The 15853-nt window shown below is 34.2% G+C and overlaps 3 protein-coding genes across 5 annotated transcripts in view; 2 read left to right on the forward strand and 1 right to left on the reverse strand.

Moving 5' to 3' along the window:
• LOC126777500 (protein MTSS 2) overlaps positions 1 to 15853 on the reverse strand; it is a 230495-nt gene that overhangs the window by 77303 nt on the left and 137339 nt on the right. The window lies entirely within an intron of this gene.
• Positions 1 to 15853, forward strand: part of LOC126777531 (phenoloxidase-activating enzyme-like) — a 42755-nt gene that overhangs the window by 8507 nt on the left and 18395 nt on the right. The gene's annotated exons all lie outside the window — the stretch shown is intronic.
• On the forward strand, positions 1153 to 14152 carry LOC126777532 (phenoloxidase-activating enzyme-like). The gene is made up of 8 exons (XM_050500580.1): positions 1153 to 1306; positions 7578 to 7738; positions 7968 to 8125; positions 8718 to 8869; positions 10061 to 10229; positions 10726 to 10928; positions 13256 to 13407; positions 13840 to 14152. Exons 1-8 carry the CDS (start codon positions 1228 to 1230, stop codon positions 14095 to 14097), a joined length of 1332 nt encoding a protein of 443 aa, XP_050356537.1. The 5' UTR covers positions 1153 to 1227; the 3' UTR covers positions 14098 to 14152.

Raw genomic sequence — 15853 nt, forward strand, 5'->3', positions numbered from 1 at the left:
CACTCTGTAAATAGATAACACCAATATGCGATCTATAAGTATAACTTACTACCCGTTTTTCTCACTCGTACGGATAAAATTCAAACAAAGTTATTCATTCACACATGAGCCGAGATGGCCCAGTGGTTAGAACGCGTGAATCTTAACCATCGGTTAAACATCGTGAGTTCAAACCCGGGCAAGCACCACTGAATTTTCATGTGCTTAATTTGTGTTTATAATTCACCTCGTGCTTGGCGATAAAAGAAAAACATCGTGAGGAAACCTGCATTTGCCTAATTTCACTGAAATTCTGCCGCATTGGAGCAACGTGGTGGAATAAGCTCCAAAACGTCTCCTCGAAAAGGAGAGGAGGCCTTAGCCCAGCAGTGGGACATTCACTGGCTGTTACTGGTATTAAATTACCTATTGATTATCCTAATGACAATTTGAACAAGTATATCGAATGAAAACTTTTAAATAAAAAAAATCTTGCTGCGCTGTTCCGAGTGGTAATCGTTAATACTTATAATTCATTTCTGCGTGAATTATATATGCAAATATTACAAATGGTATCTATCTTATTGTATAGTTTAAGCAAAAAAAAATAATTTTTTATATATATAGATACATATAAGTGCCCAGTTTCACGGCAATTGGCGTCGAGTCCCATTAAATTAAACATCAGTTTTTATTTATATAAAATACGAAATTACCCAAAATAATGAAATATTCATATGCTGATAAATTTAATAATTTAATATAAAAATATTAACAAAATCTTTGTGCCTTAAAAAGGATTTACTAGCTTCTTAAATTAATATATAAAGCTACCAATAAGTATATTAATACCCCCAGCGAAATTATCATATAACAAAAATCGGCATAGTAACTTCATTCATGTCTAATGTCAATTGAATATGGAGCTCTTTATCCCGTTTTTAAAAATCGCATTAACGCCTCCAAGAACGATATGCCGACAATGCATCAGCATAAGCGATATGCTGATCGGAAATGGACGAAAAGAAACCTAAAAAATAACCTTAATTGAACAAGCAACATCTACACTTGGCGACAGTCAGATGCATCGCATATAAGGTGCGCTGAAGCTAGCTAATTAAATATAAGTTACCCGCTTATAGCGAACGAAGCAACGCAACCTAATCTCGACATGTCAGGAACCACCGGCCAGTACATTTTGAACGTTCGCGAAGTCGAGACGCATCGCTCGTTCGTTCGGTTACTACGATGTTGTTTGAAATAAAGATGACGTCTCTATCAACCATTTTGGCTATAGCTGTTTTACATGTGTGCTACGTACGAGGACGTAAGTTGAAAAGTTGTTTCGACGACAGATTTGTTTTGTTTTTTTTGTGCAATTTTTCGCGATTACGAGTGAACATCGAACGTGTTTATCATGCATTGATGACTGTGCGATGTTTATGTTTCGCGATGCTTTGATAATGTTTATTTATAAAGTGGGAAATACAGTATAGTAATCTTAAATCGGGTCTTTAACTTGTCACACGCCATTACGCCGAATAAATTACTACAATTCCTAATTAAAAATTAATTAGTTACCTTATACAACATTATATGCATTTATGTACGACTTTTAAGATCTTGAAACATAAAGTTAAGGAAAATCAAAACAATTTATTTCAGTCACTCAACAATCGAAATTCTAACGTCGTACAAACTAAAAACGGCTATTTAAGAATCTGCTTGAATATTGAGATACACAATCTTCTATTTTTAAAAAACTTAAAAGGTCTTTATTTAAAATCGAAATAATTAAAAATAAAAAAAAACCTCCACAAACATGCAATACGTACGTACGTAGAGAGTATAATCGTCAATGAATACTAAAAATCTTTGCTATGTGTATACTAACAAATATAATTAAAACAAGCGTTTTGATGTTCATTCAATTCATTTAAAATTGGATAAAATATACTTAGTATAATGCTGTGATCCGGTTTGTGTGATGTGTGAGCCAGTGTAACCGTAAGCTCGAGGGGCAAAGCATCTTAGCTCCCAAGGCTAGTGACGAATTGACGAATGTGAGGGATAATTAAGAATTTCTTATAAAGCCAATGTCTGCAATCGGTAGTCCTATTGCTATTTTTTTTATATAAATTATTTCCTACAATAAATGGTTACCACCGCCCATAGACATAAACAATGTGAGAAATGTTAACCATTCCGTACATCGCCTATGCGCCACAAACCTCGGATGAGATTTTATGTGTCTTGCAATTACACTGGCTCTCACTCACCCTTCAAATCGAAACGCGGTAGAATATCTGATGAGCGGGTGGTACCTGTGCATACGGACTTGCAAGTGAAGTGTTTGCCTTCCTAAATAGAATAAATAAAAAGTAAGTCATACTAATACTGAATCAGATATACATAATCGGTAATCTCATTCGGCGGAACATAACGCCAGCTTCTAAGATAGGCAGTCAGATTCAAACAAAAAAAGTAGCCATCGAGCAATCACAAATCGAAGTAGTTAATTTGATCTCCGTTTCAGAAACAAGAAATGCTTTCCCTTTTAAGATAATTATTCTAGTACGAGAGAAAGATGTGACCGTCATGTGTCCTATTAGCATAGCATTTTAATGTAATTATTATTTAAGTAACTATTGTTTAATCGCGTTTTATTCAAATGAACACATGTAAAGAGCACATGTATATGTTTTCTAAACCTCACGTATGATAAAAATAATTAAATAATAGAATATATGAATATAGTATTATAGCAATACATTGTGTATTTTAACGTGATAAAAACGCACGTCTTTCTTAAGCTCATATCGTTACTATTAGGATCTGTCTCATTGGTTTCGATTGAGATTTGGAAGGATTTCAGGCCAAACCTGGACAAACCCAGATTTGTCCAGATTTAGCCTTACTGGCTAGGTTTAATCTGGTTCATTACACCTCCAAACACAGCTGTTTATAAAATTAAATTTTTACGGAACAATTATTGTAGTGGATGGTATCTATCCAAACGTCCTTGCCCTAAGTAGCCTTTTTAACACAATTTTTTTATATTAAAAGATTTTTTGCATATGATAATCTTAAAATGTTTTAGTATAATAGATAAAATTACCACGATAAGGTCGACGGGTACATTTTTCCGTTAGTGTACGGTAAGTATTATGTACATCTTTATTATAAGTTCCAATGAATGACTTTCAAACTGCGATTTGAAAACGAGGTACAGGCTATAGGTACTTAATATTAGAAGCTCTGTGAGAAATAGTGTGCTCAAACAGGCAATTTATGTAAATGCCTACAATGTACATCTTTAAACAATAAAAACTCTTTGTTCAGATTGATCAGACAAAATAGCACTAGTTTTTTTTTTTTTGTATAATTTCAATCTTTTAACATAATATCATTCATAATACGTAAGAATATGATTGTAAATGTGTACAACAGTGAGGTGATAATCCAATTAGCATAATTGGACATGCTACACTGTTTAGTTTGTTTACTAATTTCTACCCGCGACTTTGCCCACGTGTATATAATACCGTTTCGTTTGTTTCCAAAATAAAAAATAATATATATTTGCATTTGAATTTAGTTTAAAATTATGCTGGTAAAACCTATTGCGTAATCATAATGATACAATTAGTTAACGACAATTGAAATAATTAAAAGTCATCAACTAACAAAGGCTTATTAAGCGCTGATAATAACTAAGCAGTTAGTTGTGTAATCATATCTAATGGCTGTCGATTTTGATGAGTTGTTATGACCGATTTTCTAAAAATACTTATACACAAAATAATACATAAATTAACATAACTAAATTAAGAAAAATATAAGGAATACATTTATTTTTTGGCGTCATATAATTGGTCGAGATCTTGAATAAATCTGTCACATTCATTATGAATACTTTGGAAGTAAAATTAAAGTAGATATGAACAGTTAAGTTGAATATTGTTATATTATACATTAAAATATATTCATAGATAAATATTTGCAATGCATAATATAGCAGAGCTATTAGCAATTCGCAGAGAATATTCCGATAAATTTAACGTTTGTTTATCTTTACTCGTTCGCCGATTTAAATGGGGTATAGACCTAAAGCCCAACTAAATTTGTATAGGCTTGTAAATCTAAAATTTTGATTCAAGCAAATCTAAAATAATGTAAATAAAAATACATCAAAATGCACGTACAACACGTCCGTTGTGATATCATTACTTGAGGGATTTTTTTTATACAATATTATATTTACCATTTCAGAAGTTTGGTTTAAAAAAATATAACTAAAGCGAATTAGCATTTACAACCGTGGAAAATTTTTAATTATATTTAATTAACATACTGTGTTAATTGGTAGATAACAATAACCATCGAGTTTCATGCCGATTCTTCTAGGTAGAATCTACGTTTTGCACCGATATTTTATAAGTATTCAATGTGACCATGTGACCAGTCCAAAAGCGCTTTTATAATCCTACTTAAATAACGAATATTTGGAATTGTTTTATTTGAACATTTAACAAGAGACTGGCGCTTTACTCGAGGCTTCGATCGCGTTATAATTCAGAATTGCTTACCAATTTCCAAAGCTTCATCCCCTTTATCGCTATCTGAGGGGCCAAATTTACAAAAACCCTACTTTAGTGCTACCCTATCTTACTGAGTTACAACCCGTATTCCAATTTTCATGGTAATAGGCCTAGTAGTTTGGACTGTGCGTTGATGTCAGTCAGTCAGTTAGATATTCTTATATATATCTAGATTGAACTATAGCAAAAAATCAATTGCGTGAGATGTCCCGTGAAAGACGATATGTTTATATTTTAATGAGTCTAATATGGAATATTTTAAAATCTACCTAAGTCTATACAGAATAAAGGCGTAGTGGATTTATATTATCCAAAATAAATCTTATATGCCTTCCAATTAAAAGACGATACTAGCAATGAGACATTGAGGCATATACAATTTAACAGCATATTACTTAATTGAATTTGAGATGTTCTAAATTGCTCAATTTAAAATGATAAACTAAGGTGTTCCCAAATGATAACAAACGATCGCCTCCAGGCCTTTTTAATGCAATTATTCATATTTATTTTTTAATAGAAAAAAGGATAATCGCATTCTAAATAACTACATAAATTCCGCTGATTTTTTTTCGACGGCTCTTCTCAGGTCTTGAGGGGTTTCTCTCCGTAACGGTAGTAGATTTTTTGACAATCAATAAGGATGTTAGTGTGAGCATATTGTGCCCTTCTATATTGAATAGACATTTTGACTTTGATTTTGATATCATATAGTATTTATTTATTAAGTATTTATTGCACAATTTACAAAAAATATAAAAGAAGAACAGGTAGTTTATAAAGTGTGCAAAAGTCTTATCACTGACAGTGATTTCAAGCAGTCATAAGAATGAATTATAAGCTATAAAAACCCAACGCTACAAACCCAACAAAAGTAATACTATAATATCAATTATATTATATACGTATCATTAAGCGTTGAGATCAGTCTAGTGCAGCTGTACTCAACCTGCGGCCCGCCTGGCTTTTGTAGTTGGCCCACTTGATGTTACTTTATTTTCAACTATTTTAATTTCAAAGGTTTTTATTAACACCTAAATAATTTGAATTAAGCAAATGTTTGTGGCCATGGACACTGCGAAGTGTTTGAAACGTCATAAAATTTTCATCAACATAGTTATTTAATTTGCAACAATCCCGAAACCTAAGAAATCATTACCTAAATATTTCTCGGTTGTGGCCCGCGACGCCACGGTTGCGGCCCGCGACGCCACGGTTGCGGCCCGCGACGCCACGGTTGTGGCCCCTTTAAGAAAAAGGTTGAATATCGCTGGTCTAGTGGTTAGGATAGAGGTTACAAAACCAAAGTCGAGGTATCAATTCTGGGTACGCGCTCCGTTTTATTAATGCTTTTTGCGTGCATTTCGTGACCAGCGATGTATTACAGAATCGTGAGAAAAATTGCATGCGGTTTTTTTTTAATTTATTTATAGCATTAAGGCAGACGTACAGACGGTTATCTAAGTAGTCGCTTATAGATATTAACACTAGAAAAAAAAGCATATCTTACACCATAAACAGCTTATATCCTACCTTTTAATTTTAATTACAGGCACAAGGGACATAACATCTTAGTCCCCAAGGTTGGTGGCGCATTGGCGATGTAAGCGATGGTCAACATTTCTTACAATATCAATGTCTATGGGCGTTGGTGACCACTTACCATCAGGTGGCCCATATGCTCGTCCGCCTACATTTACTAAAAATATACATATATATTCCTCACTGCGATTACGTAAGCTATGTTGAGTGCGTATTCTATAGTTTAGCATCGTTGGTAGAATTCATAATACTACGAAGACATACTTATATTAGTTATTATAATAAACTATTAATAAAGTTCTATGTATATAAGCATTTAATAAAAATTGTAATTGAAAAAGGTACGGACGGAGTCTGTGGAGAAATATATATATATATATATATATGTAGGTACCACCAATTAAAAATATAGTATTCAAAAATTTAAATATATAATATTCCAGTAAGGTTGGTAACTAAGCTGATTGAATGTAAGTCCGTGGACCTTGAAACAAACAACTTCTCACGGAAGGTCCTTACAAAATGCAGGTGGACACTAAGAAATGATTTTTGAAAATGAATTCCCAAAGTGGTTCAATGAGCGATTAAAGATTCTTTGAATATATTCATTTTTGAAGGTCGATGTATGGAATGCGATTCAACTTACGTTAATTTCGCTACTCGATATAATTCCATGGGCTTTAGTTTAGAAATATGTCCCACAAAAAGTTAAATATAGAATAAATGTTTGTATAAAAATCGGTATAATTTTTGTAGTTAGAAATTCAGCGGAACTAAATTTACGCCGTAATTAAATAGTTAAGAGGTAAAGCCAAAGCAGGTTTTTTCTAATAATCCAGATGGTTCTTGAGATGTTTGCAATGGAACCATTTTTTTACAATTAATTGCATCGACACGGTCTAAGATGTAGCACGCTTGCCTATAAGAAACCTGTTTACTCTGGATTTGAAGACACCAACATTGTACCAATCAGGAAATACGGACTCAGGCAAAGCATTCCATAGTTTCGCAGTGCGAATGATGAATGTAGATTCAAAGCGCTTCGTACGTAGGCGGGGAATTTCCACTGTGTACTTATGGCGCTTTGGTCGCGTTTGCCTAGCCGTTCGATAGTAAAACTCCCACCACTGGGCACAGATCTCTTCTTCTCTCGAGAAAAAGACTTGGAGCTTATTCTACCACGCTCCTTAAATGTACATTGGTTGATACACATGGAATAATTTCACCTGACACGTACGATATTCCTTACGATATCTTCTTTCACCGTCGAACACGAAAGAAAATATAAACACAAATTAAACACGTAAAAATTAAATGGTTGCAAAGAAGGAACTCGCAACCTTCTTTTAGGATTCACGCTTTCTAGTTACTGAACCAAAACGGCTATTATAAATTTCGAATGCATTTAAATTTCGAATATAATAAACTACAGAAAATGACATAATTTATTTACAGAGTTGCAATGCAAGACGCCGACAGGCCGTAACGGAAAATGTATAGCGGTAACTGAATGCCCAGCGCTGATGGCGCTTATACAGAAGACAAATAGGACCACTGAGGAATTTAAATTGTTAAGGGAATCCCACTGTGGGTTTAATGAACAAAATATGCCAAAGGTATACTTTCTTAATGATTAAAAAAAAATGCAAATGATTAATCATTTCAATAAGCTTCGGCGTTCGTTATATCCGAAAGAAAAGAACAATCATTTAGTTTACTTACAAATCTCCACACTTTCCTTTGATTTTGTTAAAAGACTTAGATTTTTCATCTAAAAAAGCTTTTAAGAATTCAAGGTTCAACGACCCCAACCCGATCCGATCTACGTGAAATATAACATTTCAGACATGCTGCGAGACAGTCGTGGATCAAACAGATCGTAGATGCTTCACACCAGACGCGAACATCGGAACGTGTGTGAGTTTACACTCGTGCCCACAACTGAAAAACTTATTACAACCACCGATCACTGCAGAAAGATTGGCCTTCGTACAAAATTCTAGGTATTGTAATAAACAAACAGCACACATGAAAGTTATACCAGTGTGCGTAAAATTGTTTCACTCAAACGTTGCATTCAAATTCGACCTCGAAAAACTCTCATCGCGCACAAAAAAGTTTTTCTTCAATTATTCAATTATTTATTGGAGTTTATCGCATAGATTGTACCAGAGTTTTATTAAATCGTTTGTTCTTACTTATTATCAACGCACAGCCAAAACTACTAAGGTTGAAATTATCATTCTGAAAATGGAACATCCTCTTAATGTATCTTTTATTGGGTTATTTGTATGAAGTTTACGCTAACGTAAATCAGGTCGTAGTTAGTGTTAAAATTACGTAAAAAGTTTAAAAAAATATTAAGTATCAAAACATGTTTAAGTCAGATCATGAAATTCGCATGGGTTTTTTGCATGACCTGCTGTGTCCACTCACTTATTTATAATTTTCAAACACTAGCATTGTTGTGTTCCAGTTTAATGGTTAATGGAGCCAGTGTAAATATTACTGGTACAAGGGACATAAAGCCTCAGTTATATGCTAACCACTATACCGTCGAGGCCAATAACAGTTATTGTTATTGTAAATTAACAGGTGCGAAGGTCCTGAACAGTACAGCGTCTGTTGCGGGCCCGAAATCAACAACGTAACGAGACCATCTAGAATATGCGTGCCCTCCGTAGCACCTCCCGACCCTCGAACCGAATGTTGTGGACTGGACAGCTCGAGCGGAAACAGAATATTTGGTAAATAAACTTGATATAATTTATTTGTTCTTGAGAAATAACCATTCTAACCGTATATCAACGTTTTAAATGTGCTCCTTAAATGTAACTTCAATACAAATAATCATGACACATCTTTCACAAATTAACAGTGCTGAACTTGGTAGTCCTCCGCTTATGTTTAAAGCTTCGATAACTTGCGTATTTCCCTTGGTACAGTTCATTGAGACATATATCAGTATATATCTAGTAGCCTGATTCTTTTGATATGTAGTTTAATATGTAAAAGATTCAAACGTATTTCCTTAAGCATTTACACGTGACTTCGAGTATTATTAATATATTTCATTAATCGGATATCAACAATGAACTCGAGACATAATAATTAGCGTTTATTTCTCAGCTATTTTTTTTTTATAATTATGAGTTAGACGTGTTCTCTTCCACGCCAACGAAAATTACAATTCATCGCTTCTCGAAGTTGATTACAATAAAAAATATTCGAACAAGATGAAGCGGTGTCATTTAAGGGATGATGAAGAGTTTGAGAAATATTTATACATTAATAACTCAAAAATTCAACGTGGAAATGAAATTAATTTATTTATCTACCATTCATGTACATTCCCAAAGACAATATTTCATAAGCTTTGGTTCGATTTTTTTTAAATATATTTATCTGGCAAATGGGCAATCTGATAATATAGTCACCATCTCCCGGCACTGTAAGAAATACATATTAACCATTTCTTACATCGTCAATGCGCCACTCAACTTGGAAACTAAGATGCTTTGTCCCTTGTGCCTGTAGTTAAACTGACTTACTCACCTTTAAAAAATGGGAACACAACAATACTAAGTACTAACAGTAGTTTTTGAGGTAAAATCATTTTAATTTTGATGACATTGAATGTGGTGTGGTCAATAGTTTAGGTCAACAGTTTTAGAATAATATTAGCTAGTTCATATATATTTTAGTATGAGATCTTTGTTCGTTCAGTTTTTGACGACACTTACGTAAGTCAAGACACAAAATCTCTTTACAGTCTCCGTATCTCCAAATTTATGACTCATTTAAACTAATTTACCATTTATCAATAAAAATATTATCACATGTTATAATATAAAAATATTATAAAAACTTTATCACATGTTTTCTAACGATATTTTATTATCAGAAACGGATTATTGTAAATTTATTCTGAATTTCAGGTGGAAATGAAACCGCAATAGACCAATATCCCTGGTTGACGATGCTGGAATACCGAGGTATCAAAGATAATAAGATCAAACTGCTCTGCGGAGGAGCTCTGATTAGTAGCAAATATGTTTTGACGGCTGGGCACTGTGTTGTTGGACCAGTATTGAAAGTTGGTACACCGTAAGTAGATTGAATATCTTGTATAATGATTGAAATACTCTACTTGTACTTAGGTAATCTATTGATACCGCCTGTAAAATACTTCGGCGTATATCTCTTATTGAGGTGAAGGTTTAGAGTATATTCTTCTATTCCAATGCAGAATGGTGGATACCAATGTGACACAATTATGTCACATAAATAGTGATCCGTTATCGCCGAACACATGATGAATTATAAACACAAATTATAACATAAAAAACTCAAACGTGCTTTCGTATTTGAACCCGCAAGAAACTCAGTTGTTCAACAATTACAAATTTTGTTGTTGTTATTTTTATAACTTTGTGGTTGTTTTTATAATCACATACAAATTTCTTGCATACAAATAGTACAAACTATATTGGTTAGCATGACAAAAAAAAATAAGGTTATAGCGAATATGAGATGAACATTAAAAGAATATGAAAGAATACTGATTAAAAAAGTAATAATTTATTTACATATATGTTTTCAGCGTTAACGTTCGTCTCGGTGAATACGACACGGCCAATAACGTAGACTGTGTAGAAGTTGAAGGGGGCGGACAGGACTGTAACGATCCACTTATTATAGTACCGATTGAAAAAATCATACCACACAGGGATTACAACCCCGATTCACCGCTTAGAAGACACGACATAGCATTACTTAGGTTAAAAGATGAAGCTCCTTATACCGGTAAGAATTTATGTTCATTTAATTAAATAATGCAATTGACTAGCCAGTAGAGCTTAGAGCTAGCCCGCTTGGGTAGATACTACCCATTCATCAGATATTCTAACTCTAAACAGCAATACTTAGTATTGTTGCGTTCCGGTTTGAAGAGTGAGTAAGCCAGTTCCACTACAGGCACAAGGGACATAACATCTAAGTTTCCAAAGTTGATGGCGGATTGGCGATGTAAGGAATGCTTAGTATTTCTTACGGCGACAATATCTATGGGCGGTAGTAACCACTAACCATCGGGTGGCCCGTTTGCTCTTCCACCACCTACAAAATCAAATAAAAATTTAACTAATCTACTTTGGTAAATCAATATAGCACCACTCTTTCAATCTACCTTAGGCTATCGTGGCGGAGAAACAATTAATCACCAAAAACATTCACAAAGAGAGTTGTCGTCGAGCAGGCGTCCAGCCTTTAATTTTTATATACACAGTGCCCTTATCCCAAATAATGAGGTTTTCCAGACCGATGTCGGCCACGGCGGCCAATCTCAAAAGGGATTAGCCAAATGCGCAAGACACACATATTATAGTGCACAAGTGTGTGCGCAAACACAGGTGCATTCTCTATTTTCTAACTCTCATATTCCGATGGGACAGTAATTCGAAATGAATTCGAAGGAAAGAGTTCAGGCGCAGGACCAACGGCTTTACGTGCTTTCCGAGGCACGGGAGTGTACAAACTACGAACTTCCAGGCTCCGGGCTGCTATTGAGAATTCAACAGAAAAACACAATATCTTTTTATTGGCCCGACCTGGGATTTGAACCCAAACCCGAACTCCGGGTCTGCGGCCATACATGTAGCCAATACCAGTACCAGTAGACCAACGAGTACGAGTTTCCATATCCTATTTATTATTCCAAATAAATAGGATATGGAAAAACGAATAATGATAGTAATACAATTTAAATTAATTAGTTATCAAGGTGAAAAGATATCTGAAGTCATCCATAGATATGGCTACCTCGGATTAGAGCTCATATGCTTACTTTACCAAAGTAATGGCAAACATTAGATACGAACACGAAAACAATTGAGGGCTGTTTTGCCAGTCCTAAAGTAATATTATTGTATTGTTATATTTAAATATATAAATAATGTAATATATATGTAACTCACATATGACTAACTGTTATACATATATATTAGGTCCTTACATATGAAATTGGCGTTTTGTACGGGAGGAATATAGTCTTTTTTTTTTTGTAAAATATATTTAATTAATCAAAGTATGCACCGTTGTTATCGATGTACTTTTGTCATCTCATAGGTAGTTCATTGATCCTTTTACTAAAAAAACCATAGGGGCGAGAATCAATAAACTCTTTGAAGGTGGTTTTGACTGCCGCATCGGAGTTGAATTTTTTTCCTTGTAAGAAGTTGTCCGAATTCCGGAAAAATGGTAATCTGTTGGAGCAAAGTACGGTGGATGTCGCAGACATTCCAATTGTAGCTCATCTAACTTAGCGGTTGTTTGTTTTGCAGTGTGTGGTCTTGCTCTATCGTGAAGCAGCAGTGGCCTAGAGCGATTGACCAATCTCGGTTGTTAAGCAGCTAGTTCTTCCTTTATGGTTTGCAGTTGCTGACGATAAATATCTGCCGTAATCGTTTGGCTACATTTTAGAAAGCTGTAATGAACGACACCGGTGCTATTCCACCAAACACTCACAAGTAACTTTTTCAAAGTCAATTTTCGTTTAGGACAGCCATTGCGACGAGCGCTTCTGATTATCGTACAGTATCCTCTTTTCATCACAAGTAATGATTCGATTTAAAATCCCTTCATTATTGTGTCGGTTGAGCAAAGTAACACAGCAGTCGACGCGTGTTTGGAAGTTCGATTCATGAGGTACCCATCGTTGAAGTTTTTTTACTTTCCCGATTTGCTTCAAGTGGATTAATACAGTTTTATTACTAACCCCGAAGCCTGCAGCTCTGAAGTGCTTTGTGATGGATCCGCTTCCACAATAGCCTTTAATTCTTCATTTCCACATTTTCCACGTCTGTCTGACATATATATATATATATATATATATATGTCAGACACAGAGACAGACAATATATATGTATGTATATAAATGTGTATATATATATATATATATATATATATATATATATATATATATATATATATATTATTTTGGTATCATTAGAGCGACGTGAGTTACACGAATGAAAATGACGCCATGAGCCTTCAATTCAGATTCCCGTATTTCATTATCATGACTACGATAAACTTCGTTACTTGTAATAACAATTTGTACCAATTTCATCTAGATTTCATCCGGCCTATATGTCTACCAATCAACGACATCATGCAGACAACGTCCCCGAAAATGCTATTAGTAGCTGGATGGGGCGCTATCAGCGATACCAAGAGTTTCAGCAACATTAAACTCCACGTGGAACTACCATACATACCCTTAAAGGTATATTGGCATTACCTTTGTTCAAAACTTCGATACGTATGAATAAAAAATGTGATATCTTTTTATAAAACTTTTATAAGTGAAAATACTCCGCATTGGTCCGTCCATAATTTGCCATTTAAAATGTGAAGGTGTTTGATTTGGATCGAAAACTCACAAGATCATGCAACTAAAGCACAGCAGACAATTTTAATTTAGTTACAGGATATTTTATTCTTTATAACTTATATGCTTCACTAATATTGTTTAAGGATTAGTTAAACAAAGCTATGTCTTCTTTCGAATGTCAAATCGATGATGACAGAAATAGAAAATTCAACGTTTACTCAACATTCGGATCCGTCTTTGATTTTTTTTAAATTATCATTTGATATTATAAAAGCCGTTTGTAACATAGATTACTAAATGAATGCTTATAAATGTTATCAACAGGAATGTCAACTATCTTACGAAGCTCCAGGTCGTAAAGTAAAATTATGGAACGGCCAAGTTTGTGCTGGCGGCGTTGCGGGTAAAGACTCTTGCAAGGGGGACTCGGGAGGACCTCTAATGTATGACACCGGGAGGATACACCAGGTCGTCGGGGTTGTGAGTTTCGGCCCAACACCCTGTGGTTTGGAGAACGTTCCCGGGGTCTATACCAAAGTTTACGAGTATCTACCCTGGATACGAAGTCAAATGAAACCTTGATTAATAGAACAGTAAAATAATAATAAAAAGTAATTAAATTGTTTATATATTTATATTTGAGTAGTTTTTTTTTCGTATCAACCGTTAAATTCAAATCACAAAAGAATCTTTTTAAGAACATTTAACATGTGCTAGATGTCTTTGATGCTCTGTGAAGATTAAAGGAAATAAATCATCACACACGGGTAAGCACCACTGAGGTTTAATGTGCTTAATTTTCGTTACAATTGGTCTCATGTTCGGCGATAAAGATAATCATCGCAAGGGATCTACATGAGGGATGAAAATCTACCATCAACACACATTGGAACAGCAAGGTGAAATAAGCTCCAAGTCTTTTCTCCATTATGAGGAACCCAGCCGTATTCTACGGCTGGGTTCCTCATAATGGAGAAAAGACTTAAGTTGTTTAATTTGTTTGCTGTTACTTTCTCTCTAAATCACGTATGAATATCAGTATAATTGACTAGCTATAGTTATTATTTAAGCTCTATTATATACACCATATTATATTTTACTAGTGGTAGGGCTTTGTGCAAGCTCGTCTGTGTAGGTACCACCCACTCATCGGATATTCAGCAGTACTTGGTATTGTTGTGTTCCGGTTTGAAGGGTGAGTGAGCCAGTGTAATTACAGTCACAAGGGACATGACATCTTAGTTCCCAAGGTTGGTGGCGCATTGGTGATGTAAGCGATGGTTAACATTTCTTACAATGCCAATGTCTATGGGCGTTGGTGACCACTTACCACCAGGTGGCCCAAATGCTCGTCTGCCTTCATATTCTATAAAAAAAACACCATGATCAAAAACAACGTGATCACAACAGACCACACCAAAATTTCACTGGCCTAATTAAACTCAGCGTACATACGTTTACAATGCAAAGAAGACAGTAAAATAAACGGGCTGAACAAATTTACCAACTCTTAATCATGCTCCTGGGACTTTAATACGTTTTAGGACATAAAATGTTAGTGCATTTTAGAATAAGGATCTTAGAAATACATTCGCACTTATATATATATATATATATATATATATATATATATATATATATATATATATATATTTTTTTTTTTTTTTTTTTTTTCACTCATTATGAACATCTTTATTATTCACCCGTGAAATGTTGACAATCGACTTATGGTGTAATAATATATATAATAACTATTTTGATATTTTAATGTCGAAAATCACTTTCTGACATTTCATGATCGTTTTCTGCGATAACTTTCGAGTTTTTATTATAGATAATAGTTCTTAAGTAAATTAACCAGTACCGTAAGTTGACTTGGAGATAGCACGAAAGGACTAGAAGATAATTAGTCGCCCACTTATCAATCACTCTAACAAAACTTTGTATCGACTGTATAAAGTCAGTAACTTTTTTGTGTAACAATTTTTTTGGTTTTACAAATGTATCCCAGAAAGCGTTCAAACTGCCTTGTAATAAATAAATAAAAAAGGAAGGGTAAATGATTAATAGTTATAATACAATGTGTTAATGGATAATAGCATACCTTAAGAATGAAACGATCACCTCATAGCTATTCCTTTGTTTTATTGAAAAGTGTAACGGTTATTCTCAGCTCAGTATTTTTTAGAGTACGTTCATTGCGTCGTCATTGAATAAATATATTTAAATTCAATTCAATAATAATAATAATAATAATAGAATTATTTATAAAAATGACCGTAACGTAAAAGCCTGTGAATGCCTCACTGCTGGGCTAAAGGCCCCCTCTCCTCTTTTT

Source organism: Nymphalis io, chromosome 23, assembly GCF_905147045.1.
Source record: "Nymphalis io chromosome 23, ilAglIoxx1.1, whole genome shotgun sequence".
Classification (NCBI taxonomy): Eukaryota; Metazoa; Arthropoda; class Insecta; order Lepidoptera; family Nymphalidae; genus Nymphalis; species Nymphalis io.